This window comes from Colletotrichum jinshuiense, chromosome 10 (assembly GCF_051148585.1).
Source record: "Colletotrichum jinshuiense chromosome 10, complete sequence".
Taxonomy (NCBI): domain Eukaryota; kingdom Fungi; phylum Ascomycota; class Sordariomycetes; order Glomerellales; family Glomerellaceae; genus Colletotrichum; species Colletotrichum jinshuiense.
The window spans coordinates 1523853-1550407 of NC_139303.1; the positions used below are offsets into that span (position 1 = coordinate 1523853).

The 26555-nt window shown below is 51.8% G+C and overlaps 8 protein-coding genes across 8 annotated transcripts; 4 read left to right on the top strand and 4 right to left on the bottom strand.

The window, feature by feature from the left end:
- Positions 1 to 86: 86 nt before the first annotated feature.
- EsH8_X_000359 (uncharacterized protein) lies at positions 87 to 1574 on the top strand (the record flags this gene model as incomplete). The annotated part of the gene is made up of 6 exons (XM_083274447.1): positions 87 to 260; positions 412 to 784; positions 835 to 952; positions 1011 to 1075; positions 1135 to 1165; positions 1223 to 1574. The coding sequence occupies 6 exons, from the start codon at positions 87 to 89 to the stop codon at positions 1572 to 1574; spliced, it is 1113 nt and encodes a 370-aa protein (XP_083119839.1).
- Positions 1575 to 3273: 1699 nt separating this feature from the next.
- Positions 3274 to 3975, top strand: EsH8_X_000360 (uncharacterized protein; the record flags this gene model as incomplete). The annotated part of the gene is made up of 1 exon (XM_083274448.1): positions 3274 to 3975. The coding sequence occupies one exon, from the start codon at positions 3274 to 3276 to the stop codon at positions 3973 to 3975; it is 702 nt and encodes a 233-aa protein (XP_083119840.1).
- Positions 3976 to 5716: 1741 nt separating this feature from the next.
- Positions 5717 to 6667, top strand: EsH8_X_000361 (SMP-30/gluconolactonase/LRE family protein; the record flags this gene model as incomplete). Its single annotated transcript, XM_083274449.1, has 1 exon — positions 5717 to 6667. The coding sequence occupies one exon, from the start codon at positions 5717 to 5719 to the stop codon at positions 6665 to 6667; it is 951 nt and encodes a 316-aa protein (XP_083119841.1).
- A 582-nt stretch (positions 6668 to 7249) lies between these two features.
- EsH8_X_000362 (uncharacterized protein) lies at positions 7250 to 8995 on the bottom strand (the record flags this gene model as incomplete). Its single annotated transcript, XM_083274450.1, has 8 exons — positions 7250 to 7470; positions 7525 to 7592; positions 7648 to 7916; positions 8133 to 8200; positions 8265 to 8301; positions 8363 to 8550; positions 8637 to 8775; positions 8879 to 8995. The coding sequence occupies 8 exons, from the start codon at positions 8993 to 8995 to the stop codon at positions 7250 to 7252; spliced, it is 1107 nt and encodes a 368-aa protein (XP_083119842.1).
- Positions 8996 to 10769: 1774 nt separating this feature from the next.
- On the bottom strand, positions 10770 to 11972 carry EsH8_X_000363 (uncharacterized protein; the record flags this gene model as incomplete). The annotated part of the gene is made up of 1 exon (XM_083274451.1): positions 10770 to 11972. One exon carries the CDS (start codon positions 11970 to 11972, stop codon positions 10770 to 10772), a length of 1203 nt encoding a protein of 400 aa, XP_083119843.1.
- A 5687-nt stretch (positions 11973 to 17659) lies between these two features.
- Positions 17660 to 19698, top strand: EsH8_X_000364 (uncharacterized protein; the record flags this gene model as incomplete). The annotated part of the gene is made up of 6 exons (XM_083274452.1): positions 17660 to 17894; positions 17959 to 18014; positions 18071 to 18247; positions 18313 to 18505; positions 18562 to 19376; positions 19441 to 19698. 6 exons carry the CDS (start codon positions 17660 to 17662, stop codon positions 19696 to 19698), a joined length of 1734 nt encoding a protein of 577 aa, XP_083119844.1.
- A 1352-nt stretch (positions 19699 to 21050) lies between these two features.
- Positions 21051 to 22580, bottom strand: EsH8_X_000365 (uncharacterized protein; the record flags this gene model as incomplete). The annotated part of the gene is made up of 1 exon (XM_083274453.1): positions 21051 to 22580. The coding sequence occupies one exon, from the start codon at positions 22578 to 22580 to the stop codon at positions 21051 to 21053; it is 1530 nt and encodes a 509-aa protein (XP_083119845.1).
- A 1046-nt stretch (positions 22581 to 23626) lies between these two features.
- Positions 23627 to 25440, bottom strand: EsH8_X_000366 (cytochrome P450; the record flags this gene model as incomplete). Its single annotated transcript, XM_083274454.1, has 5 exons — positions 23627 to 24060; positions 24127 to 24726; positions 24789 to 24857; positions 24922 to 25012; positions 25075 to 25440. The coding sequence occupies 5 exons, from the start codon at positions 25438 to 25440 to the stop codon at positions 23627 to 23629; spliced, it is 1560 nt and encodes a 519-aa protein (XP_083119846.1).
- Between the last annotated feature and the right edge of the window lie 1115 nt (positions 25441 to 26555).

Here is a 26555-nt window from a genome sequence, read left to right on the forward strand (position 1 = left end):
AAGCCATTCATTATCATCGGATAGTTTCTCTAAATTCACCGTCATCCCCTCATTCGTGCAACTCTTTGCACGGTCTACTTTGTTCAATGTCGACAAATAGTTCGCCAGCTCGGGACACCGAGAACAAGGGACCGGCGGCTCTCGCCATAGTCGTCTGCGTCTCAGTCCTCAGCACTCTCTTCACAGCAGCAAGGCTTTTTACAAGGGGAAAGGTTTTTGGGAAAATCCGTCTAGATGATTACTTCATTGTTACGTCTGTGGTAAGTAGTCGAATCGATTTCTTTTCGCAGTCACTGGACGTGGATATGCTATGTTTACGAATACTGTCCTCTTCCCAATACGTGAATTAGATCCCGGAGCTCAAGTATGTTATCAATTGTGAACGAGTTGACAGGCTGACTAGTAGTCTAGGTCTGCGGTTGGGTAAACGTAGCCACCGTTGCTGTCGCCGTGTCGTATGGCTACGGACGCCATGCCGATACGCTTTCCGCCGAAGAGAAATCAGGCGCCATGCTCTGGAGCATCGCAGGCTACCCGCCTGGTCTTTTGTCATTTGGCATACCGAAACTCGCCGTCGTCGCATTACTCACCCGAATCCTGAACCCTAGCAAATGGCACAAGAGGTTCCTTTGGGCTTTGTCGATACTATGTGTCACCAACTTGGTCGGGTTCATTATAATTATCTTCGCTCAGTGCCAGCCAGCACGTTCGCAGTGGGACTCTTCAGTACCTGGTACATGTTGGAGCAAATGGATCCTTGTGTCCTTTGCGACTTACTCAGGAGGTAAGGAATCATGCCTACTAGTAATAGGTCTGTCTTGCTAACAAAAATAGCTTTCTGTGCCTTCGCAGACGTCTATCTTTCTATTTACCCCGCTGTGGTGCTGTCGAAACTACAAATGAACCGTAGGAAAAAGATAGCGCTAAGCATTGCGCTTGGTTTTGGGTCACTGTAAGGAAGCCTTTCTCGTGCTGTTTTGAGAAAACAAGCCTGACTGACACTCAAATAGATCGGGAATAGTTGTCATTTACAAGTGCGTCAAGCTTCCGAACCTCACAAGTCCGGACTACACATGTACGTTGTCAGCCACATCGACTCAATGCCGAATATACATCTAATATTCTTTACTCCAGATGACACGGTTGAACTCGTAATTTGGACAATGTAAGACAAACTAGGTTCTGTCATTAGTTCTATTCAAGACTAACATGTGTTTCGTAGTGTCGAAGGCAGCATCATCATTATAGCTGCATGCATCCCCGTCCTACAACCTCTTGGCGAGCTCCTGTTTGGAAAACGTATCTTCTCCGGCAACGGCAAATACTCATCTGGGAACTCCAAATCTCGACTGAGCGGAAGACAGGGACTAAACATGGGACATTTCCGAACCCCAGTCAAGAAGAGCTCACAAGAACAATTCGATGCGGATAGTTTCAACAGCGTTGCCAAGACGACAGTGATCGGGAGAGGTAGTCAAGAGAGCATCCTGGAAGAACATGACTCTGATGGGAGAATCATGAGAACAGATGCTTTTACCGTCACAGTCGAAATGAACAAGGCGGATAACGTATGAGGGATGCAACGTGTACTGGTATTTCGGGAGTATTGATGATAGCAGGCACAAGAACCTTCGTAATATTATATTACACTCTAATATAAATTGACTAAGAGACAATGTATCAACGGATTCTTGACGTTGGCGGCAAAACGATGAATAAACTGTTTTACTGTATTTGGGAGGTAGCGTTCTCAGAAATGAATATTCACTTCGCCTCTACTGTGTAGTAGGTTCCTTCTTCCAGGTACCTTAAGGTAGAGGTTACCAAACTTTCAATGCAGTTTCTACCAGCGGTATAAAATTCTTAATTCGGCAGCTAAATAATTTGTCTCAGGTCAATGATATTCATCTTGCCGAGGTATATTCTTCTCAAGGGGCATGGAACCTCATATCATCTACATTTAGATTTATGACGAGAAACACTTTGAGACATTATTGTGCAATCGTGTATCCACGCCATCTTTCCACTGAACTATTTTGTTCCAGTAATATCTCCTGATGGTAAGTTTGAATTTGTGGACAGCTGAGGGTGATTTTGCGGCTGAATTGCGCGCGAGGCGCATGTCTTGAACCCGATGTTCCGGGTTCGTTCTAGACCACGCCAGCGAGGTGGTGCGGGAGCACCCTTCCACATTTTCTACCCGTGCATCTGACAACATGTTTGGGAAACAACTCTCATCCGGCTCATCCCGACGCTGGATTGGCAACCAGACCCATGCCCGTTACGGCAGCCGAAGGCTTGCCGCCATGCTAACCGCCCGGGCGCGGGAAAGATTGCGAAGGTGTGAGAAATTTCGTGCCATTAGCATGTATTTGGTATGGTCGTATCGTTATTTGTTTCTAACAGTGCTAGGGAGTGACAGTATTAATTCGAAGCAAAGTTTCTTCACAATCGATAATAGGTGATGGAGTATGCTGTAAGCCCTGCAAATTCTTAAACACACACGCTCGCGGTTAAGCCACATTAACAAGTCATTGGCCACAGTACGAGACAGCCACATCTTTGCATTTTTCAACTTACCACATGTTTCTAGGACGATGGTTGATGAAAGCAGTGAGATTCATTGTCGGTGTGTACTGTCACGTGGGTTTCATTTCAGCTCGTTAGCAAAGGGTTTTGTCGCCATCACGCATATGGTTTCCTGGGGTTTCCTGTCTTTGCGACCACTATCACAATAATTTTGTATGACTAACAACGTTGAAGGATGCTACAGGATGCAGAATGAATTCATACTGAGAAAAAGAGGAGAGATTACCAGATAGGGATATCGGACTTGGTGGCAAGACTTAGGGCCCATTTTGTCATTCAATTGGAACACAATTAGCGACTACGAAACCACAGTGAGCACCTTGGGGCACCTGACACTGCGTGTTGTAATTAGGCACTCTATCAGTGACTGAGTTACAGGAAAGACAGCTGAATTTCTGGCATCCAGATGCGGCGACTGTTGTGTTTGGCGAAAGTGACATTCAATATTACCCTGTCGTTCTGATCCAGGTTCGTCAGGGACTGATGGTCTCAGAAAAGAAAGCACGAGGTTACCTATCTCCACGCTCCAAACCTTTGCCTATAAAGCCAACGATCTCCTCGCTGAGTTGGGTTTATCCCTTCATCATAACCATCATCACTTTCAACCATCTAATCCCACATTTTTCAACCTCACAGCCAAAACTTCAGACATAATCTCATCACAAACCCTCTTACTCCTTCAAAATGGACCAACTCCTCTCCGTTACCGAAATTTCTGCTCTCTACGACACGAAAGCCCATCAGCTTGTGCTTACGGCGCAGTACCAGGGGATATTTATCGGTGTCAAATTCGTGAGAACCCCAGGTTTCGTCGGCGGGTTGCGATTCTCTCTGCTTGGCATCTTCGCTGGCCCCTTTTCCCCGCCGCCCACTGGGACAGTCACCACGAAGATCCCTATCATCCTCCCAATCCCTCACTTCAACAACAAGACAGTCCTAGTCGATACCGCCGATGGCCTCAAGACCGTGGAGATCAAATATACCGGGTTGAAGGGGGAAATCCTTGCCGCCGGCATCGACTTCACTACGGATCTCAAGGTCGCGACCGCTCCTATCTTGAGTGATGTTTTGACGCCCATCAACGAATATCTCCCTGGCGACGCCAACCTGACCATCTCAGTCGCGATTCCCAAGGTCGAGGGTGACTCGAAAGTCTCCATAGACCCTTCGTTCAATGAAGAATTTTTGAGCTTGGTCAACGCCACCGTCGAGAACGGCTTCATCACCTACACCTTCCGCTGGGCCAAACTTCCAACCGAAGATGGCCAGAACCCCCAGCTGATCAACATTACTACCTCCATCTGGAACGGGCTTGTTGGACCTCTCGCCAAGACGTCTCGCAATGTCCAAGGCTACATTGTCCACTTTGTCTTGTTGAAACAGTGAAGAACTAGTGGCTTGGTAGTCAGTCTACTAGCTGTCTACTTTATGCACCCTAGAATCACGGCCATGCGATGTTATTTTGTTTCGCGTGGTGCTGTAAGCAACTAGGTAGTTGAAGAGAAAGTAAAGAAGGCATGTTGCTTATGAAGCAGCTTCTGAGACCGGGCTTTACATTAGGTTTCCTCTCTAATACAGCTTTATTTAACAAACGGTGAATCATTCAACACTTGATTCTTTGTAAATGTCACATGTGTTTCGGCATCCTACTGTTTTAAATGGATGATCGTCCTTCATGCCAGATTATTTGCCTCGTCTGGCCCGTGGACACAAGCCGAGGTAAGGTGTGGACGGCGTTGACAACAGCGATAAACGGCGACAATTTCAACCATGCCGCGATGAGAACGTCACAATGTAGATGTTTTAATTACAATGCTAGGTAGGTATAACGAAAGATGCAATCTTGCTGGAGCAATAATGTTGATGTTATGATATAGTGAAAATTCCTGTCTGTCTGGCACCCCCAGGTGGCGCAAACTTAGAGTGGCGGGTGATCCGACTGCACCTGAGAAACATAGAGGCTTATTTAGTGAGTTAGCCGCAGTGAGTACAGCCAATTCCTGTATTACAGCCATGGTTCTGTCGATCAACCTTCTATTGGGTCTATGTGATGTCTTGACACAGAGTAATGGAAGTTTATAAGAGTTACCGCCATTGTGGCATTGGGGTCAAGAAATCACACGCAACTATCTAGAGCCATGACTGTCAACTTAGAATCATAAATACGGGCAGGGATGGAAAACATGCTGGTCTCCTCGCCCGACCGAATAATGCAACCATAGAGTAGCGGGTCCTTATTGAGACCATCACTCGCCATTTATTCGAAGAACCATGAGTCAGCGATGTACTGGGATAGCGTGGTTATCCTTTTGTCCGTTTGATTAAATGTTTTCTGCACTTTGTCGAGAATCGAGACATTGATACAGTCCCTCGCTACTAATAGCTACCAATATGGGAGTATGGCGAAAACGCTGTAGGGACTAATAGCAGGTTAGGCTTCAAGTCACGCTTTTTTTGGCCTGGCTATTTTGTTTTGGTAGATAGCATAGACTTCGAGTCATTGGAACAGTTTAGAGTTTATGCAACTTGCTGACAGCAGTGGATTTTGTCTGTTTCGGGCGTTGCCATATAGTATTGTGGCTCATGAGGCCAGGGTGTTTCGCAAATCATACCAGGATGGTCACTTCAGATCAATGTACCAACTGCCTTTTCGACGAACGTGCTTGTGCTTGCGTTTTGAATTCGTGCAGGGTCATTCATTCCGCTTCCACAGTTAGCAAGATGAGATGTCAGCAGCAGCTTTCCCTACCAGCCTTGTTCAAATTTAGGAAAGTGTAATATAGTTTTAGGAGGGCAGATACATTAGGGTATCCTTGTGTAGGTTACGGGGTTACTAGATAGTAGCTGTTCGTGACATCTCACGATCAATTACAGGATAGGCTAGCGTAGAGTCGTAGTCCGGCCATGCCGCGGTCGTCGTGAACAAAGCTGTGAAGGTGTCTGCACTGCAATTTTGAAATACGTTCGAAGATCTATAAATACAGACCAGATCCCTCCGTCAACTAAAGGAATACGAAGAAAAAGGCACCAACTCAGCAAAATCCCCCCGTACCTTAGGTTACCTACCTCTCGCTCAACACACTCTTCGCTCTACTTTCTAGAGCACATTACGACTTCCATCTACAAAATGAAGCTTTCAAGCATTGTTGTACCCGTGCTGTCATCCCATATTGGATTAACACATGCAGGGCCAGTTCTGCCTTCAAGGGATCCGGCAAATGTACCAACCATATTCCAGCTCGCCAACAACATCACTTGGTTTGAAAACCTTGCCGTCCGATCTAATGGCGAAATCATAGCCACCAGGATGGATGCCCCCGAGCTCTGGCTTATTGATCCCCGCGGGAGAACGGGTCGGAATCTTGTTACCATTCCAGGCATCCGCGGCATCCAAGGCATCACTGAGGTTAACCCCAACGTGTTCGTCGTCACCGCGGGCAACTACACCGTCAATCCCGTTGTTGTGAGCCCGGGTTCCATGGGGGTCTACCGGGTTGATTTGACCCAACGAAAACCGGTTGTGATCCGAGCTGCAGCCCTCCCAGATTCCATCTTTCTTAACGGCGTCGCCCGCTGGAACGACAGGGAAGTCTTGGTCGCCGATACCGAAGCGTCCGCCGTCTACAGAGTTAACGTCGCAACTGGAGCTACGGCCACTGTTCTCTCTGGCCCCGACTTCGCCACAGTTAACGGGCTGGCAGTCCAGGGCAGGAATCTCTACTACACAAGCACAGGGAATCAAACCTTCTTTCGCGTGCAGCTGCAGCAAGATGCTACCGCAGCAGGTCCCGTGCAACCTATTTTCAGCGGACGGCCAATGGATGACTTTGCACTGGCTGAAGACGGGACGGCGTATATATCAACGATGGAGCAGAACCTGGTCATTGAAGTGTCGCCTCAGGGGCGCGAAAAAACGATCGCCGGCGCCACAGACAGTCTGGCGGTTGCTGCTAGCTCGTCGGTGCGTTTTGCTCCTGACCGCAAGTCACTGTATGTCACAACATCTGGTGGGACTCTTGCGCCGATTTTTGGGACGTTGATGGAGCCAGCAAAAATTGTACAGGTCAGACTTGGCTAGTAACATTTTGAAGTTGGGTCTTTGAAGGGACTCTATTCCTGAGGTTAAGCAGTGAAGTAGAAACGTATGGCACCATTCTTTTGAGAATGTCATAAAATGCTTACCAATTTTGCATCTATCCTTTATTAATTTAATTCAGCAAAGAAGCCCCTTGAAATCATACAAGATCAAATAGCATACAAATTGGTGTCAACAATGGGGTTTTCGTCATCTCAATTTCACACCAAAGGGGCTTTCAAGATTGCATGTGAATGAGGTGGATTCTTATTTGAAACAGCTGGGGATAAAGTAACTGAGAACTAAGCACGGATTATTACATTACCGTCCGAGCAGAGAGACACCAATACCGTTATGACTAGCTTTGCCACTCCTACTGCCTGTCCGCTGTCAAAATTTCAATTACACTCGGACAAGCAAGAATCGAAGCCTTTGGCTTGACATACGCCGCACAGCTTATTCAATGTCAACCGGTCCTCCTCCCCGGAGATTTCTGGACAATTATTTACGTAAACTTTTAGAATAGACACACAGTGCTCTCTGCCTTGTCTTCCTTTCCCAAGTGTTCTAGCTCCCGAGGAGAATCTAACAAGGGGACGAAAGGTCGGTCTGGTTGGACTGGCTGGATTGAACCGACTTCTCCTGCCCGTGGGATGTTTCGCGCGATTTATTCCACAGGCCTGGACTTATGAGCTTGACCATTTTGAAACCTTTGTCGAATAGCGGTTTCAACGCGGGGAGGCTGCCACAAATCAAAACCAGATTCATCTCGAGAGTGGACCAGATGACAACTTCGACGTTGTCCCCTTAATAGAGCATCAGCATCAAAGGCTAACATTAAAACACCGAATCCGGCTTACATGTGGCGTCAAAGGAGTGGGCGAAAAAGACTAGATATTTGAGTCGAATCATGCTCGCAACGGTCGCACTATATCTGGTTAGAAGCCTGCTCTAAAAGGTCATTATCAAATGCGACTACTGACAATGATCCCAGGACCAGCATGAATATCGAGATGAGTTTCTTTCGCGTGCTGAAATTCAATTTCAACAGCTCGGGAATGGGCAGAATAATAAGAATAACGTCGTATGCAACGGTGAAGGACCCCCCCGCGTAGCCAATAGCCGTAAGGTTGAGGCAACGACCTGGGATATACCTGTCCCAAATGGAGTTGATGGGTATGCATTGGAACGTCAGCACAAACAGAAATATAATGTGTTGGCAGAGGATGACTGCAAGGAGGCCAATCACCGCCTTCCGGAACCAAGGCGTTACGAAAATGCGTAAGTAGAACGCGCAGATGGAGGATTTCGCAAATATTCTAAGACTTTGTAAGGCACATCGCTTCAACATTAATTTGGAAGAAAGAGGCTTACTGCATAAGGACGTATAGTATCTGCGTTACGTAGAATAGCTTCGGAAGATTGTTAGTATGAATGGCGTTGGAATGGGGTCCAAGGGACCGCAAACCTGAATGATGGGTTTTGTGTTGCCCGGGTCAATGTTCCAGAAGTGAAGTCCGAATCCGAGGTGAACATCTAGAATCGGCCAACACCGTCAGGGGCTTTTACGAGGTGTCTAGGGCATGGGGATATAGCTTACGTGCGGTACCGCAACCAGCAGTGATGAACAAGATTAACTGCGACCTTTAGCCTCAGGTTCACATACCCAGAGCCGAAATATGCATCCAAAGGACTTACCATGCCCAGCACGGCCATCCAGTCGTCCCACCAAAGCTTCAGGCCCGCCATCTTCCTTGCGACGCATCTAAGGAGGATAATCACAATCGTGAAAACGGGGACCCCTGTTAGGAAAAACCTGCAGAGGTTTCGGCGCTGCTCCTGGACCGGATAGCCGCGACAGAGCTCTTTGGACCCTTCAGCGGCAACTGTGCGAGTAACACAAAGTGTCAGCCTATCAACAAGCGCGAACTGGGATCGAATAAGGGTGGTGGGATAACCCGATAACGCGTACTCATTTGGTCCTTAAACTCGCAGGAAGTCTGCACGCACGCAGAGATGCGGGCTTGGAGAGCAACGTTGGTGCAGACACAGTCTGCTAGCTCCTCAACCTTGCACCCTCCACTTTGGAACACTTCGAGTAGACATGGCATCTGGTGGGTGGGCGAGAAAGGTCAGTCAATGCGCCATTAAATCCAAATGGAAAAGCAAGAAACCCCTCGCGCGTCATCGAAACCTCAAGAAACATTCACTTACCGAGCACTGAGGCGTCTTTGCCATCATGAGCTCTGGCGAGACTGCCCTCGGGGTCGGATAGGTCTCAGCCCGCACCGCTGCGGCGGTTAGCAACATGGCAGCTATCATGGGCTTCATTGTGTGCTTCGTCGTTGGAGAAGTGACGGAGTAAGGAGGTCCGGACCAGGAAATAATTAACGCCAAAGAAAAGGACGCGGTTCTGCTGACTGTAGCCTTGCAAGCGAGACACGCTATCTGGTTTTACTTCGGGATTGCCACCGGGGGGAGGGGGGATGGATATCGACGAAAACGGAGTTCAAAACTACAACCGAAATCCCAATCCGACGGTTAAAGTTTTGGGATCATTTGCGCCACGCTGGAAGATCCAGACCGTTCGACTTCCAGCCTTCCTTGGGAATACAAGCCACAGCGGATGTCTCACAAACGGCTTCCTATGTTACTGTCTATAGGAACATATTCTTTGCAATGTTGGCACACGCCGGGGCTCGCGGGTCCCACCTGCCTAAAACGTCTATGAGAACTGACTTTCCTAGCATCTTCATATTTGTGTAGCATGGATATCACAAGGTCGAAGGAAAGCACTTTCGGCGGAAACTTTGCAATGTTGGGGCACTGCTGAGACAATTCACGGCCATCGCCGTGGTGTCCTGGTCCCAGAATGGTTAAGCGGATGTGGGCCCCATCGTTGACGCGTGCCAATCCAATGGTGATAACTCTGCTCGACTTGGCTTGAATTGATTCATTGAATGCTTGGCTGGTTGGTCAGGACATTCCCGTTCGGCACCAGCCGCGCCTTTCATAGCGGCTATGGCCCCAGTCTTTTCGTTAGCACGGCTCAAACTTTCAATTGCTCCAGGTAGAGTACTTCAATCAGTGTTGTGTGCCGCCGGAAGTAGCAATGGGCTGGCTTTGGCTGCGCACCTAATCCGTCAAGAAGACGAAAGCAGCGATCTTACAGTTATCGGCGGAAATAGACAGGACAGCGGGGAAAGTATGTATAGATACTCGTATCTCCCGGATTAACCATGATACGATTTCCAATGAGACGATACCAAAAAAAAAGTCGCCCAGCAAGCAGTCCTCTAGCTAACGGTTCACTCCGACGGTCAACGAGATCGTTTGTACTAGAAAGAACTCTAAAGGACCTCATATCTCAGCCGCTAGCTTTGGGATCCTGTAGCTATTGGCGGTTTCAAAGGGTCGATATAAGCCAAGTTCTGCGATATTGCACAAGGGTGGTACCAACAAAGCTAACTACACAGCTGATATCCTGGCTTCTCCAACTCACATCAATCAGTACCCAAGGTTGTATTAGTTGCCGATAGATTCCGCCCAATTCCTCCGATGCTCTCACCAATGCCACAGTGTCATATGTCTCACTCGTGTACTTCCAGGTGGTTAGCACTGGTTGGATTGTGCGGCTTGTGTGGCTGTATAGATGATAAAACCTTTGTGCGGATTGAAGTCCTCTAAAACTATTCAATTTTATTATCTCTCCTTGTAGGAACTGCCTTTGTCCTTTCCTTGAATAACTAAAGCTCCATAAGGACCAGGTTCATCTGAGCTGTTCTCTCATACGACTCAGCACTCGTGGCGTCAGCCTCAGACGGTAAGGCAGTCAGAATCTGTCGAACCGATGCAAGTGCGTACACCAAAACCTCAAAAGCCATCGGGGCTCAGTTTGTAACATACACAAGTTCGAGCCGGGTGGATTCACGACCACTCCTAACATCCGAGGGGGAGAGTCCCCTCCACTTCCGTCGGACACCCCACAGCGGCGCGCAAGAAAGAACCCCAGGACAAAAGAATACTGAGTGGACAACCCCTCTCGGCGCAGACTGAGGTTGAGCCATACTGCAGTTTACGCAAAGTCCTCCGGTTGCAATGGGTACTAATCCTCGTCAAAAGGGGACTGGTACTCATCTTGTCCGATGTCGTCGTCCAACACCTCAGCTGCGTCTTGCATCCTCATCGAGAAGCTGTCTAAACCATCCTGATTTATCGTCTCGTCAAACTTCGGTTCCATTACCGCCAGCATCGTTTCCACGGCGCTCAAGCCCGGATCCATACCTTCCTCCGGCCCCACTTCATGCAACGCTCCCTCGTGGTCCATGATCGCCGTCCGCAGCTGCTCGAGGTTTACCTGCCTCGCGATGCTAATAGCGGGCTTCGCATCGACAAAGTGCACTCCTCTGTGATCTACGCCTCTGATCATCTCGTTTTCTATCCGGACGTCCACGTCATCGTCGACCCCAACGTCTCCGTCTTCCTGGAGGAGACAAAGAGAGTCCACACGAGACGCGAGGGAAACGCTGTTGGGACCTGACAATGGCCTGGCAGCGAAATCGGGCCTGATATTCAAGAGAAGTAGAGTCACCTCTTTGACTCGTGTCATCGTACCGTTGGCGACTCGCGGGTGGTCCCAAAGAGCCCGAAGAATCCTGAACCAAACCTCCTCGTCATGTATCTTCTTGGGCGTTTCGTAGAAGAATACTTCGATGACACACTCCACAAGATCCAGGAAAGCTGGGATGCGAACCTGAGCTTGACCCTGGACCACCATGGCTGCGCCCTCACAGATGGAAGCCACCCAGACACCCAACAACTCGCCGTTCCAGCTTCGGATCCTCGTGGCCGCCGAAAGCAGCAGGCGTATAATCTCTTTTCCTCCGTGGCCCAGTCTGTTCCCGAAGCAGGGATCGCGTTTCATCAGAAGTAAGATGACGTCGCCAATTTGATGGACATAGTTCGCAATCGAGCAGCCCTTCTCTCTGCGGAACTTTGTGTGCTGTAGTAACACCTTGACGATCTCTGGTTGACGGGTCTGACCGACGGCATACGACAACAGCGTGTTTGTTGCTCCACCGCAACAGGGGTCGCAGACGGTGACAGGACGAGGACCCTCGGTCATCGCATGGAGAATAATCCTCCAAAGAGAAGTTTTGAGGGCTAAAGAGGAATTTGGATCCCCCAAATAAATGATACACTGGCCGAGCGCAATCAGGCGGCACTTCTGGCCCACGGCGCCATATCTGCATCTTTTTGCGGGTTGGGGCGCCGCCGCAGAGGCTCTTTGCGCATTGGTCGCATCCATTTCTTCGAGAATGGGTTCCTCTGACGTTGGCGAACGTGAAGGGGTCAAGGTAGCAGAGAGAGGAGACGACGACCACCCAGATGGGGCATGAATGTTGCTGGAGGTATTGTCCTGAACACCTTGGCTTCAGTTAGTGCCATGGGAAAAGGAAACCGATATAAGGGGGGTACAGACTATCGGGATGTGAATGGTCTGGAAAAGAAGACGTTACTGTGTATGCATCGAAGCTGTTGCTGCTACTTGAGAATCGATGTATGTTTTGCAGATTCGGCTCAATGCCTGTGAAGTGAGTTAGAAAATAAACAAGAGGAGTTTGGGGCCTATGAGGCCCGAGTCAAGTTATACCACTTGGCTGTTTGCTAAAGTCCATCTCCGAAACAATGAGCGGTATGGTATCTCCGTTGGTGGACAAGGATTGGTATCGATAGTTGCTCGTGGTGGGGTTCTGAGTCGTCTGCTTCGAATGTGTTTCGTGTATCGTTTAAACAGTGGAGGGTGTTAAAAAGCCGGACGTTAACTGTTGCATTGAATAGATACAGTGGAAGTGAAGTGGTAGAACGCTGGAAAAGTTGCCATGGACTGTTGTTGGTTTGGTTGAAATTGTCGTCTCCGTCCTTGCTTTTGCTGTCGTTCCGGATATGTTCCGTTTCCCTTTCTCACGAAACGAGCAGCGAAATTGGAAGGAGGTCCTTCAAATGGCCGAGAAGAAGGCAGGACCAGAGGGAAACAAGCCAATGCCAGCGCAGGGATGGCGAGGAGGAGCGAACTGCGACACTGCTGGAGATGGAATCCGCGTACAGCGTGGACGGAAGGATAGAGGGCTGGGTAGCAAGAGTATCAGTGACTCCCGGAATAGCTGAAGAAATTTCAAGAAGAATTAAACAAATTCAACCAGCGATTCCAAAGATTCCAAAGAGCCGACATACATCTCTGCGGATAATGTTGAATTGTCCGCGGAAGCAGAATGCTGGGTTTTAGGCAAGTAGATATTCGAGATAATGGGCTTCCCAATCAATTTAGAAGACAAGGCGAAGCAGGAAATCTTAGCTCCAGCCGGTGAGCTATTTCTACCTGCGACTGAGAACCCCTTTGTTCCAAAAATGGTATCGACGAGGACACAAAATTCAGGTTAAAGGGAAATTGGTTAAATAGCTCATCACTACCATTGAATTGCTATGTTATCTTTAGGGCTCGCCTAGAGCTGTGCCATTTTAGAAAGCAGGACCTTGACGGCCGCAAGCTCGTGGCGAGCAGTTTCTGGCGTTGGGAACTTCGCAACGGAGAAGAAAGTTTTGAGGTTGGCCACTGGTCGAGGATGGAGAGCCTGCATTGCATCATGACACAGCATTGTTCCGCAGTTCTCTGCGATCCGCCAAAGCTTCAACCACTCTTGGTCCAGCGTGTAGTTAGATCAGGATTCGTTTGAAAGCTTTCCTTGATCAGCACACAAGGCATAGTTCACCAAAATGCAGACATAAAATATTTACCAAAAGCCTGCCAATCAGTTCCTGTATTTCTTATAGTTTCCCAGCTTCTGGTTGGAGCCCTTCCCCCCCCCCCCCAAAAAAAAAAAAACAGCCTGTTCTAGATACATAGGACCAATGGGTTGAAGTGAATTTTAGCGTTTCGGCACCAACGCTGTGGACAACTATCAGCGAGTAAAAATGATTCAACTCTAAAGCTGTGACGGACTACCAAAGTTGTAGGGACACATGGATGTTCATGTATTTAAAATTTGATTATTTAGCCCAACACGTGGAACCTCAAAGCCGGAGACCTCTAGAGTGGACTGCTGTGGCCCCAGAGTTAATGGGAGAATCATAACGAGGGAGACACAGTCAGTTTCTTCAAGTCCACAGACGGGTTGACTACTCGGCTGCGACAACCAGCCGCGATTTAACGCGCCTCGTATTTGGAGACCATGGCTTGTTTTAAGGAACTTTGCTAGTCCAAGAAAAGTGACTTGGGGGTTTGACTGTGAGATGGCTACTTGTTATGTGATTGGGCTCTACACTTAACTCTCACAAGCACCCTGGCGGCAAACCCACGCCTCATCTTGGCTCATTTAAGCCTCAGCTGTTGCCTCGTCTTATCTGCCTGAAAGCTGGTGAGCGGAGAGTCCTCGGCCAAAAATCTCTCAGCTCCAAGCCTGCGTCAGTCATCTTTGTTAGTCCATTCGTATCGTCTCAAGCTCACTGGCGGGCGTGGTGGGTGTCTGGTCCCCGCTGAACAAGGTATGCTGGGTTGGTGGTGGAACCACTAATGGATACCCAATCGGAGGCAACTAAATGGGGTAGGTTTCAGGCTAGGGGCCATCCCAAAGGATGCGAGGTGGCCTGCATTGTCCCGTTCTAGTGGTGCTCTCAGCGAGGCTAGTACCGTATCTCCTTGTTTCGGGAATACTTCTCAAAATCGAAGTCCATGCCGCAGGCTAGTTTAGTTGACGTCGCCCGACTTTCGAGCATGATCGGAGGCACACTGCACGCTGCACACACCTCACTTGTCTGCGGGAGGGCCTATCCGCTGATTTGCCGGAGAGGAATAAGACGGGTAGCATCATTCAAAAGCGTTGATACCCGTGCCAAAACCGAACGCATCCGTGAAGCTCACGTTGATTGGTCTGTTTGCATTGAAACAACAGCTTCTGTCCGATGTGTAAGGTGCAGGCGGAAGAAGAAAGAGGAGTGGATAGAAGGCAAACTAAAACTAGAATTCGCAGCACGCGACATGCGACTTGCCTGGACGGCGTCGCGGTTTCGGAAACCATCGGCTGTGGCTTCGTCTCAACGGGAGGGAGAAGAGACGCGTGGAGGTCCCAGTCCCAGCGACATTCAATGGCTGATTACGGACAGGAGAAGCCAGCGAGGTGGTGTCACCAACGTTGATGGCGTGGTCGTTGGGCGGGAGTCAGCAGGTCGATTGCTACCTGAGGCGGCTGCCTTACGGGGGTGATGGGCGGTGATCCCGGAGCGGGGGGGGCATCAGCCTCTCTCGCACCCTGACGACGTGGCTGGCGTGCCGAGACAACGACACCTCCCTGAGAAGGCTCGCTCAAGGGTATCCCAAGACGAACGGGCGGCGCAGGCTATCTATTGAAGAAGGTCCTCAGGGCCTAGAAGGGCGATGGAATACGTAAAATTGAAGCTAAGAGATAGGCGAGGATGCGAAAAAGGATAATCGACAGGCGATGGAGTGCCAAAGTTGGGAAACACGCGCAAACAAGCCATGGCCCAAGATGATTATGGAGGGTTCGTGTGGTGGTACGGCCCACCGTTCGATCGTCTTGGTGCTGCCGTATGGTTTCTTGGTGCGTCTTGGACAGACTGGTGGGATGCGTCTCTTTGGCAGGCGGAAAGGCCGGTCGAGGGCGCTGAATGGGCTTATCTGGCCGTGGCGAGCATGCCAACACCGATAAAGCAACTTGGCGGGCGCTTGGTACCAGTCGCGAAGGGTTGATAAAAGATGCCAAAATTTGCCAACGGGTTGGCAAAGGTTGGCATTTCTCGGCCGACGAGTGAGAGGTTGCGCTTCTGTGGACTGGACTGGGTTTGACTCTCGGTTGGGGGGACGAGCCAAGTAAAAAGGACGTGCTGGTGGTAGCCTTCTAGGGGCCGTTGTGCGAGTCTCGGCGAGGTAGCAGTGGAGTACCCGCAGGGGGCGTTTCGCTCGTTCGTTCGGTTCCAATTTGCGAATACGTAATCGCGTGAGCGACTCCCTCGCGCCATCTTCAACGCTCACTGGTTGGCAGAGGTCTTTTTGGCTGGGCCAAGGGCTCGGCAGGCGCAACAAGTCTGCAACTGCAAATTGCATCCATTCGTGGCGGGGGGATGTCGCTGGCAGGAGTGCATCCGTCGCGTGCATGGATGAAAGAAAGGGCGATTATGGCTGCTGCCTCTGCCGCTGCGGCGCCCGATGGGGTTCCCGTCCAAAGAAACAATGTACTTGACAAGGTTAGCTAGCTAGACGTGCCGGACTAAGGTGCGATGCTGGCGGGAGCGATTTGATGCCGGTGCTGGAGCTGGATGCTAATGACGAGCGCTGCCCTGTTTGAGTTCAGGTCGGCCAGAGGCAGAGCACTTGCAGCGGCGTCCGGTAGTTGCTTGGCGGGCAACGGGTCGACGCCCTGGTCAGACGGTAGTTGGCTATGATTCGTCCCATCCCTGCCGGGATGCGGTGTGTGGGAGTGTGAGAGCGTGAGCGTGTGAGTCGCGAGTGTGTGAGTGTGATGGAAGATGGAGCAAAAGGGAACGCAAGAAAGAGGCACAGATGATAAGCAAGTGAACACAAGGAAGGAGAGTAAGGATAATTGCGGCAGAGGCGAGCACGTCAACCATGGCGGGTGTCAAGGTCAGGGTCGAGGGTTAGGTCAAGATCGTCGTCGATGGCAGTGTACGGAGACACAATGGGCCAAAGTACTCTGTACGTGCATCACGGTAATTACTCAAGCAGCAAGTGGGAAAAGCAACGGGAAAGCGTGAGGTACAAAGTACACTAGGTATACCAGTGCGTATAGGTAAGGTAGGCAGAGGCAGGTAAGAAGGCAGGCACGCAGGCAGGCAGTTAAGCAGGTAGGTAGGTGCAGTGCAAGCGAATTAGGGCAGGGAAAGTACTCCGTACCCAGGTAGATAGATAGATGCAGGCAGGCAGGCAGTTGGCGGCAGGTGCACCACCCGCCCGCCCCTTTCCCATGCGCTGCGCCGGGCGCTTTCCTGTCCTTCCACCACCCATCTCCTGCGCTCCTTCCCTCCTCCCGTCCCTCCCCTTCCCTCGCCGGCTTCCTGCCTCTTACCACGGCGCTCTCCCTGCACCTCCCTAGCCCCGCTTTCCCCCGCCAAGATCGTCCCCCCCGCCGCCCCTAGAAGGCACGGAAAGAGCTTCCATGCATGGGCCCCGGGCGGGCTCCGCTGATAATGGCAGGCTACCAAACCAATACTCGTCGATACTTGTCATCGACTCTCTGTGCTTCGTCTTCACACCCACGCCCGCCGACCACGCCGTCGCCCACGCCCATCACCCCATCCATGTTCGCCCTCATCTATCGCTCCCTCCAATGCAAGCTCCCTCCCACGACCCAAGACTCTAATCGACCAACAAGGACCCTCACGACCTCGCCTCTCCCTGGGCCACCAAATCCACCTTCTCTTCTCGTCCAGCATCCCGTCTGCTTCACTCCACTTCCCCAAGACTTGGCCTTCCTCTACCGCTTGGCAGACACCCATCTTACTCGCTTGGGTCTGTCAATCAGACTCTCGGAGCTCTCTCACTCGTTGGTTACCACCCTCGTCCTGCGCATGCCTTGCCCTGCTTCCGCCCGCATGCCATCGCCGCTGATAGTCATGGCCACATGCAACCGCTCGCTCGGCACGACAAGGTCTCGCTGGATGGGATGCCATGGCAAGGTCTTCCATGCTGAGGTAGGGTGAGGCATGAGGCCGACGTGCCATTCGCGCTCCTTCGCTATTGCTGGCCCGTCCTTTTAATCCCACCGCGTCCCCCCTCGACCCGGATCGACGCTTTTTCTTTCGTGTGCCTCACCTGTCAACCTACACAGGCCCATCTGCCTTCCTTCCTTTACACTTGAGCCCCTGGGCCTCTCATCCCTTCACCCTGATTTACGGGAACGACCATCAAGTCGAGATACGTGCCAGCGCAGAAGCACGCGCGAGCAGCGCCAGCCCACACCCATAATGTCCGCCGAAAAGGACGTCCACGACGGTGTCTCGACGCCCGAGACTACCCAGGTTAACCCCGACAGCCGTACAAGCGGCCACGAAGAGGCCGCTATCACCCAGGGCCGCGATGAAAACTTCTACACTCGCAACGGCCTCAACCTCGAGTCCTTCAAGCGCCGTGAATATGGATCTGATATTGTCCATCTCGACCGTACCATGAAGACGCGTCACTTGCACATGATTGCTATTGGTATGCGCAGCAGCTCACTGCTTGGTTGCTGTTGTGGCTCTCGGCTAACATCATATCCCTCTAGGTGGCTCTATTGGTGCCGGTTTCTTCGTTGGTTCTGGTGGTGCCCTCGCTACTGGTGTGAGTACCACCCCGACTGCTCACAGTTAATTATATGCAGTACTGACTTACATCAGGGTCCCGGTTCCATTTTCCTCGATTTCTCCATCATTGGTATCATGATGTTCAACGTCGTCTATGCCCTTGGTGAACTCGCTGTCATGTACCCCGTCTCTGGTGGCTTCTATGTCTATTCTTCTCGCTTCATCGATCCCTCGTGGGGTTTTGCCATGGGTTGGAACTACGTTTTCCAGGTCGGTGAACTCCCTTGTCTGGCCCCGCTGGGCTGCCATTTTTGCAGGATATTAACGATTCATAGTGGGCCATCGTTCTACCGCTTGAGCTGACAGTGTGTGGTATGACAATCAAGTATTGGGACGGTGCCAAAGAGATTAGTCTCGCTGTTTGGATCACCGTCTTCTGGGTTGCCATCATCATCGTCAACATCTTTGGAACCTTGGGTTACGCCGAAGAAGAGTTTTGGTCCTCGCTCCTCAAGCTCTCCGCTATTGGTAAGCCTGCTCACCCTGTCGCCATAAACACATGCGAGATGCTTACCACCGCGCAGTTATCTTCATGATCGTCGCCTTTATTCTGGTCCTCGGCGGTGGCCCTGCTAACGGTCAATATAACGAATACTGGGGAGCGAGATACTGGTACGATCCTGGCGCGTTCAAGAACGGCTTCAAGGGATTCTGCTCAGTCTTCGTCACTGCTGCTTTCTCCTTCTCAGGTACTGAGCTTGTCGGTCTGGCCGCTGCCGAGTCCAGAAACCCCCTCAAGTCCCTGCCCGGTGCCATCAAGCAGGTTTTCTGGCGTATCACCCTCTTCTACATCCTCGGTCTCTTTTTTGTTGGCCTTCTTATCAGCTCCAACGACGAATTGATTCTCAATGCCGACAACCCTTACGCCGACGGTGTCTCGCCATTCGTCTTGGTTGCCAAGTACGCTGGCTTGAACGGCTACGACCACTTTATGAACTGCATCATCTTGGTCTCGGTCCTCTCCCTCGGCGTCTCCTGCGTGTACGGCGGCTCCCGCACTCTGACTGGTCTCGCTCAGCAAGGATACGCCCCAAAGATCTTCACCTATGTTGACAAGTCTGGCCGTCCCCTCCCCTCTGTTGGCGTAATCCTCATCTGCGGCGCTCTGGCCTACATTACCTTGGATGCCAGGGGTGATGTCGTCTTCAACTGGCTCCTTAACTTGTCCGGTCTGGCTGCCCTATTTACATGGGGATCCATTTGTTTGGCACACATTCGATTCCGCAAGGCGTGGGTCTACCACGGCCACACCCTCGACGAGATTCCATTCAAGGCTGCCTTTGGCGTTGCTGGCTCTTGGGTCGGATTGATCCTCTGCATCGTTGTGCTGATTGCCCAGGTAAGTTTCAGATACTCCGCATACGTACGCCTTGATGTCTGTACACCAGCTGATGCATATATAGTTTTACGTGGCTATTGCCCCCGCTGGCCAAACCGAGCTCAATGACGCTGAAGGATTTTTCGCAGCCTTTTTGACTGTTCCTGTCATTATTCTCTTCTGGATCATGGGCTTTATTTGGAAGCGCACCGGATGGCTCCGCACTTCCCAGATGGACGTTGATACCGGACGTCGCGAGCTCGACTGGGAAGAGATCAACCGTTACAGGGCTGAAGTTGCCAGCTGGCCTACCTGGAAGCGTGTTTACAACAGATTCTTCTAAATCTGTCGTTTTGTATCACTTCTTCTGGAGTCTCTTTTGTAGAGTGATGGAACAAGTCTAGTGGCCTTTATCGCACCGTAGTCTTGCCCGCCATCTGACCACGGAGTTTTTATTGCATTCCATTCCATTGCAAAGCAACTTTAGATACCACAAACTATCTTTATCTCTCGTTTAGGTTTTCCTCGCAGAATACTGGGCGTAGAACCTTATAATACGCGGGCGCATCGCAACTAATACATACACGATTCGTCTCAATCTCTTACTTCCTCTGCTCCTATGTAATGGCGTAGTGTGCAAATGCCTATCTTGCCCAACTTGAACATCCCCCTACCAGTGGCCGAAAGTACATTGTTTGACCTGCAGCCCCGGACAAGCAGCAGGTGTCGGGTATTGACGGCATCGCTTAATTACTCACGTACGGTGTTACAAATTTACATGTTGCTCTGGCCAGGTACTTTTGCTTAACGTAGCGCACAGATATGGTTGATACCAATGGGCGAGATTCCAAACCAGGAAGCTGGGAATCCGTCAAGTGCGGTCTAGGCCGCTGCGACGGGGAATTCGGCACGAGGAAGGCTTGGACGGCTTGGGCCACCGACCGGCTGGAATTTCATGGGGAAGGGGGGTCTATGTATAATGTCCGTCACTTGTGCGTATCGAAAGTCACTGGCCGGGAGGAGGCATGCGAGAGAACAAGTCTAGAAGAATGTTGTTCCGCGGCTTGGGAATACTTCCCGCCGCCCCCCTTCCAACCGGCGGTTCCGGGCACCTGGGGCTGGGTTCAAGAGCTAGGCGGGGGCTTCTGGGCGAGATCGGCAGGGTTTGGGGAGAGAGAGAGAGAAAGACACAGACAATGAGAGGTTGAGAAATGAGAAGCTGACGGGCCATTCTGCGGGCCATGCTGCGGGCCAAGGGGGTTGGGGCGGGGGGCGTAATGTTGTCGCCGAGGCTGGGCTTGCAGTCGGGGTAAAGGGTGCCCCCTGGTGTGAATGTCTTGGAGATGTTTCTTGGGAGGGGGAGCCAAGGTGGATGGATGTAACAGGGGCGGGCGGGTGCATGATTTTGAGTTGTAGATATGCATGCACGAGCAGCAACGCAGTAGCTGGAGAGGAGGATGGAGGATGATCGCATGCAGGTGGGCTGTAAAAAGAAAAGCCGATGCTTACGAGGACAGCGAAGGCAATAAGAGGAATGGAGAGACGTAGACGACATCTGAGGACGGTGCGTTTTGTTCAAAAGTTTGCTCGAAGAAAATTTAAGAGGAGCTATGGGTATTTGATATATAACATGTTGGCCGCCTCCCCCAACCTAGAGGGCGCAACTGCTGTAACAGGAAGGTTCCATGTGGCCCACTACGAAGATGATACGTTGAACCCGCGGAAGACGACGTCTTGGCAGCGCTTCAGGAAGTCGAGGACGTCGGACTCGGTGTGCCAGGCGTCGTTGTAGGCCGCGCTGAGGCACAACTCGCCCCTGAACGAGCCCAGGAAGAGACCGAGGCCGTTTCCCAGCTCCTCGCCTGTGACCCACGGGTCGCGGGCCTCGAAGGCGCCCGTCGTCGGGGCGACGATGCCATCGACGCGGCCCATGCTGGAGATGGAGACGGAGGGGTGGGCCTTTGGCGGCGGCACGGGGAGCGGGCGCGGGTGTGTGGGGACCGGCGGGGTGCCGGCGGCCCAGATGGTGGGGGCCAGGGCGTAGTGCTCCGCGTCGTTGCGGACGCCGTGGTAGAAGTCCCTCATCTGCCGGACGATGGGGAGGAACTCGTCGTCGCGGGCCGCCGCGTCGTGGTCGCCGGCGGCGGGGAGGTCCATGTCGACGACGAGACTCTGGCCGGGGAGGGAGTGGTACAGCGCGGCCGGGTGCTTGGCGGAGTCGTAGGGGGCGCGGCAGCTCGCCCGCTCGTTGCGGAGGATGTAGTTGACGTAGCGCACGCGCCTGGGCTCGGGCCCGCGGTCCTGGAGATCGCGGACGACGAGGGCGATGGCGGCGTGGAAGGCGTGCGTGACGGTCGCGCCGGCGGACTTGCACGCCACGACGAGGCGGGCGGTCTGCTCCGCCGAGAAGGGCAGGGCGGTGCGCTGGTGGCGTCCGGGGAGGGTTGCACCGCGCCGGTGGGGCATGTCGAGGATTTCCACGCCGGGAGCTTCCATGGCGGCGGCCTTTTGGGCGGCCATGTCGGCGAGGCGCGCCATCTGGGCATCGGTGAGCCCGGGGGGCACGTTGGCGGCGACGCGGTACGGCGGGCTGAGGTTTGCGGCCTCGGAGCCGTCGAGGGCGGGGAGCTGGTGGGCGTCACCCTCCGAGAAGGCCTTGGCGGCGTGGGCGATGAGGTTGTTGAGGAGGGTGAGGGTGCCGATGCCGTCGATGATGTCGTGGGGCGAGCGGAGGACGAGGTCGCGGCGGATGGCCGTGTCCTTGTTGGACGCCGGGCTAAGGACGAAGAGGGTGGGCAGCTTTGGGGCCGGCGGTTGGGTGTTGGCCCATACTGCGCCTGTTTGTCCTGATGCAACCGACACGAGCGTCTCATCGAGCCAGGCGCTCTGTTCTTTTTCATCGTGGAACTGGCGGTAGGACTTGGTCCATTTAGCCGTGGTGAGGTCCTGGGTGACCTGCGAGGCGATGGTGGGATGGTCGTAGCGTAGAGCGAGCCAGGCCCGTCTCAGGGCCAGGTCGACAAGATTCTCAGCTTCGGCGGGAGACGCGACCCCGGTGACGTCGATGGTCAGGGAGACGTGGCCGGTGATGGCGAAGAACATGAGGCCGCTCCCCTCGTAGAGGGTGGCGAGTGTCGAGTAAAACTCTTCGACCTCGTCGACGCTGCGCTGCCATAGCCCAGGAGAGGTCTGGCGCCAGACGAGTTCAGGATACGTTGATTCCATGGCTGGCAGAGAGATTGAGAAGATGGAAGGCTCAGCAGCGACAGATTGCGGGAACAGTGGAGGACGTCGGCATTCTAACAGACGACAGAGTACGAATTCTAGCCGACCTTATGTATCTGGGACTTTACCCATGTCCATGTCAGCTGGTTCGGTGCCGGCTTCAACGGGATTGCAGCCGATGAATAAACGCTGCGGGCCCATCTAACATGACCTTAGGCCCGCACCGATCTAGCGATGGCCTCGCTGGACGTCATGCAGAGCGGGATGGCGGCGGTGGAGTGGTGGAGAGAGGAGCAAGCGGGGCAATGCCAGATCCAGCGGCGCGAGATCCCATTCGCTGATATGAGCCCGAGGATTAGCCAGAGAGCGACTTCAATGACATTTGGGACCATGATTGGCTTGGGATCCCCGGAGTTTAGCCAGACAAGAGCTCATCCTCCGTTGGAGATGGCTGGCATTTCAGTCAAAGGAGGGTGGAATTCTTGGTCCCAAGTCCAGCTCCTATCATATTGCAAATTTGTATACCCGCACCATTGGTGTAAGTGCAATTGTGTCTTTGGCAGCAGTAGAGACCGCATCCTGAGGACTCCGAAACCGAGAAAAACCTGACCAACGTCATTCAGGGGACAGTGGCATTATTACCCATTCTTGTATCCAGATTAAACCAGCTAGATAGTTACAAATAGGCGTCGAAAATCAAGAAAAAATCTGATATTTGTTGGGAGTTTTTATACGCACAAGGATTCTTGTCCAGCAAAGCAAGTCATCGGCAGTTCTTGAGCAAGGTAAATTTCTTTACATACAATACAAAACCCGTAGCAATTCAGCATTTTATCTGACTGTGTAATAAATGAACATTTGGTGCAATTCAATGGTTGTAATGGCTAGAGGGATCTGCCGCTCAGGCGCACCATTGTGATCTTCGACTTTGCCAGTCGCAATGCCTGTCGTTGCGACGCTATGCTCAATCTTCATTCTTCGGAGCCCAGTCAAAGAGGAATACCAGTGGTGTGAATGATAGATGTAGAAATAAGACAAAAACCTCTTCAGCTCTGCAGCGACTCCAAATCAATCTCCTCCTTTCTCCTGCGAATTAGCAGCTTGGCGCTGGGGTCTGGGAGGAAAGTCATGCCAAAAGGCAAAGGCTTGGGGTCAAAACCATTAGGAAGCTTCCAGTCATACTTGAGCAGCAAATGAGCGAGCGCAATCTTGACCTCGTTGGCAGCGAAGAAGCGGCCCGGGCAAGCGTGCTGCCCGTGGCCGAAAGCGGGGTGTTTCATGCTGGTGCTGACCAGATGGGCTTGCTTCTCCTCTTCGGTGTCTCGCATGTTCAGGAAGCGGTAGCCGTCGTATTTTGTAGCGTTCTCGTAGTAGCTAGAGTCCCACATGTGAGTGTTGGTGGCGATGATCTTTTGGCCTTTGCGAACCACGAAGCCATTGGACAGCTTGACGTCCTTTTTGGCTAGTCGGCGCCAAGTGGCTGCAGCTTCGAATCAGCAACAAGGTCCTGGATATTGATATACTCGCGTAGACATGGAAGACTTACAAAGCATCACAGGCTTCAACCGCTGGGACTCCTTGATGACGCTGTCCATGAGCTTCAGGTTGTAAAACGACGTCTTCTTGAGTCCTTCGGCGCTCAGAACTCGCACGAGCTCCTCGCGAAGGGGCTTGAACAGCTCCGGATTACATGCCAGGTCAAGCATGGTCTGCTGGAGCAGATCGCTTGTGGTGTGAATTGCGACAAGAGAGAGTGAAATCTGGCTAATGGCAGGATCGTGCTTGGTCTTATACTCTTGATCGAACCACTCGATCGAATCGTCAAAGATGACCTTGGAATCGCCGCGCGCTAGAGCGGCCTTCTTGCGAACCTCTCGTCGCTCGATGTGCGGCTTCAGAACCTTGCGACACTGGGCGAGGAGGCTGCGAACCTGCCAGCAGGACGGGAGGAACCAGTGCACAATGGGGCGCGCCCACCGAGGCCATTGTCCGAGAATCATGGCGACAGAGAAGGCGGAAGAGGTGTAGTCGGCGGAAACACGAACCCATTCTTCGTCCCGGCAGAGCTCTTTTCCCATGAACACCCTTGACGAAAGGCGAGAAACGATCCTCATGATGTCATTTTTAGGGATCATCTCATGCCATTCTTGAATTATTCTCGTGTTATTTAATTGTCGATCGCTTTAATCCGGGGCACTCGGAACTTACCAGTCGAATCAGTCAGGACTTGACGAAGGACCAGAGTTGCTTCTTCAGATATGGGTTTTGTGAGTTTGGCTACCAGGTAAGTTGGTAAGTATCAAGCTACGATATAATGTCCACTAGAAATCATCTCACGTACCAAGGGCTTTCGTCAAATACTTGGTGACGACTTTTGCTACGACTTCGTTGCCTTGGAAGGGATCAAAGCCGGGGATGTACCCGTGGGAATCCTACCGTACCTCAAGTCAGTTTTCGGGCCCGAAGTCGACGCTGTCTAGCAATCCGTACTTACGTCAGTAGCAGGCTTAATAAAGTCCAATTCGCTTTCGTTACGGAGTTCATGGATGAATTCCGGAGCCAAGACCACGACCTCACCCCAGTCTGAGTAAAGCCTGTATGGGTTCTTGCCAAACAAAGCTTTTCCTCGTAACATGAGGTCCCTGCTTTGTTGGAAGAACTCGGCAATGCGGCGTTGGTTAGTAAACTCGAACGGTTTGGAAGGGTTTAGCTCAGGGAGTTTGGACCCATTGTCGGTAAAGGTGTATGCCAATATGACGACCAATATCACCGTGACGAGGTAAGGGAGAGGCTTTTCTGTTGGTGATGGGATGATGTAAGAGCCGAAGCCCAGCTCAGGAGGAGAGGTTTGGAAAGACATTGGAGAGATAGTCCATGTAGCCTTTTTTCTTTCGTGGGATCAATGTCGACTGTCCACGGTCGAGTTCGTTGTCTGATGTCTTCGGATGTCTGCTGGTTGTAACGTCTAAACGGACGAACTCGTTGCGATATAAATACCCTTCTCATGACATGACAATGCCTTGTAATAAGAGTCTTCTGCAATGTCGGGAACTGCTATCTCACATGGATACGCACAACAATTGGTTTCAACCGATACAATTGATGTTGCCACCCTACTCCACAGAGTTGCATAGCCAAGATCTCCCGCCACGGGACGGGCACAGCTAGTGTCCGGTGTCCCGCGGGACCTTGAAAACTAAAAGGCACATAGCTTCAAGGATTTGTTCCCGAGATATCTCTGGTGTGCGCGGGATCCACGCATGCCGTGTGTGTTTTGTGCCGGAGCGGGTGGTACGCTGCAGTTGGTGAGTCGTATTCGTATCTCGGGGGCTTGTTACGGTGACCACAACTCCCCGAGTGTGGGGCAGAGCTGTCGATCCGGCGGTTGATCGGCTTAGCGATCGGGCTTTGACACAGATTTACGACGTCTAATGTGCAGCAGTGAGTCTATCGGCCAACCAAAAACTCTCAATTTCCAAAGTCTGTGCCTCTCTCGTTTAGCTACCGGTGCATGGAACCACTGCGCTGTCTCCAACTGTCATCTAGCTCAGCGAGACCCCTGTGCCCAAGACCTTAAAATATGGAGCGAACCTAGCGAAACCGATACCGACATTATATCATTTTGTTCGGTTTTCCGAGTAGATGATCGTCACTTTAATGTTGGGTATTCCATTCCAGGGTCTAGTCCTACTCGCAGCCGGTAACAGTGGACGTTCGCTGAGTTTACTAGATCAAACTTGTAAACAACGTAAGGAACGCAGGAGAAAGGATATTCTGCGATAAACGGCACGTTTGATCTTCACGGTATTAATTATTCAGGTCGCGGTCCATTGGAGAAAATGTAAGTTCATATTTATTTTCATTTGATGTCCCACGCGAGCAGCTGGCGCAAATTGCATATTGATGGATGCGGATATTTCAGGGCCACATAAGGAGGCATTCGGTACGAGATCACAATGAAGACTAGGGTTCTAG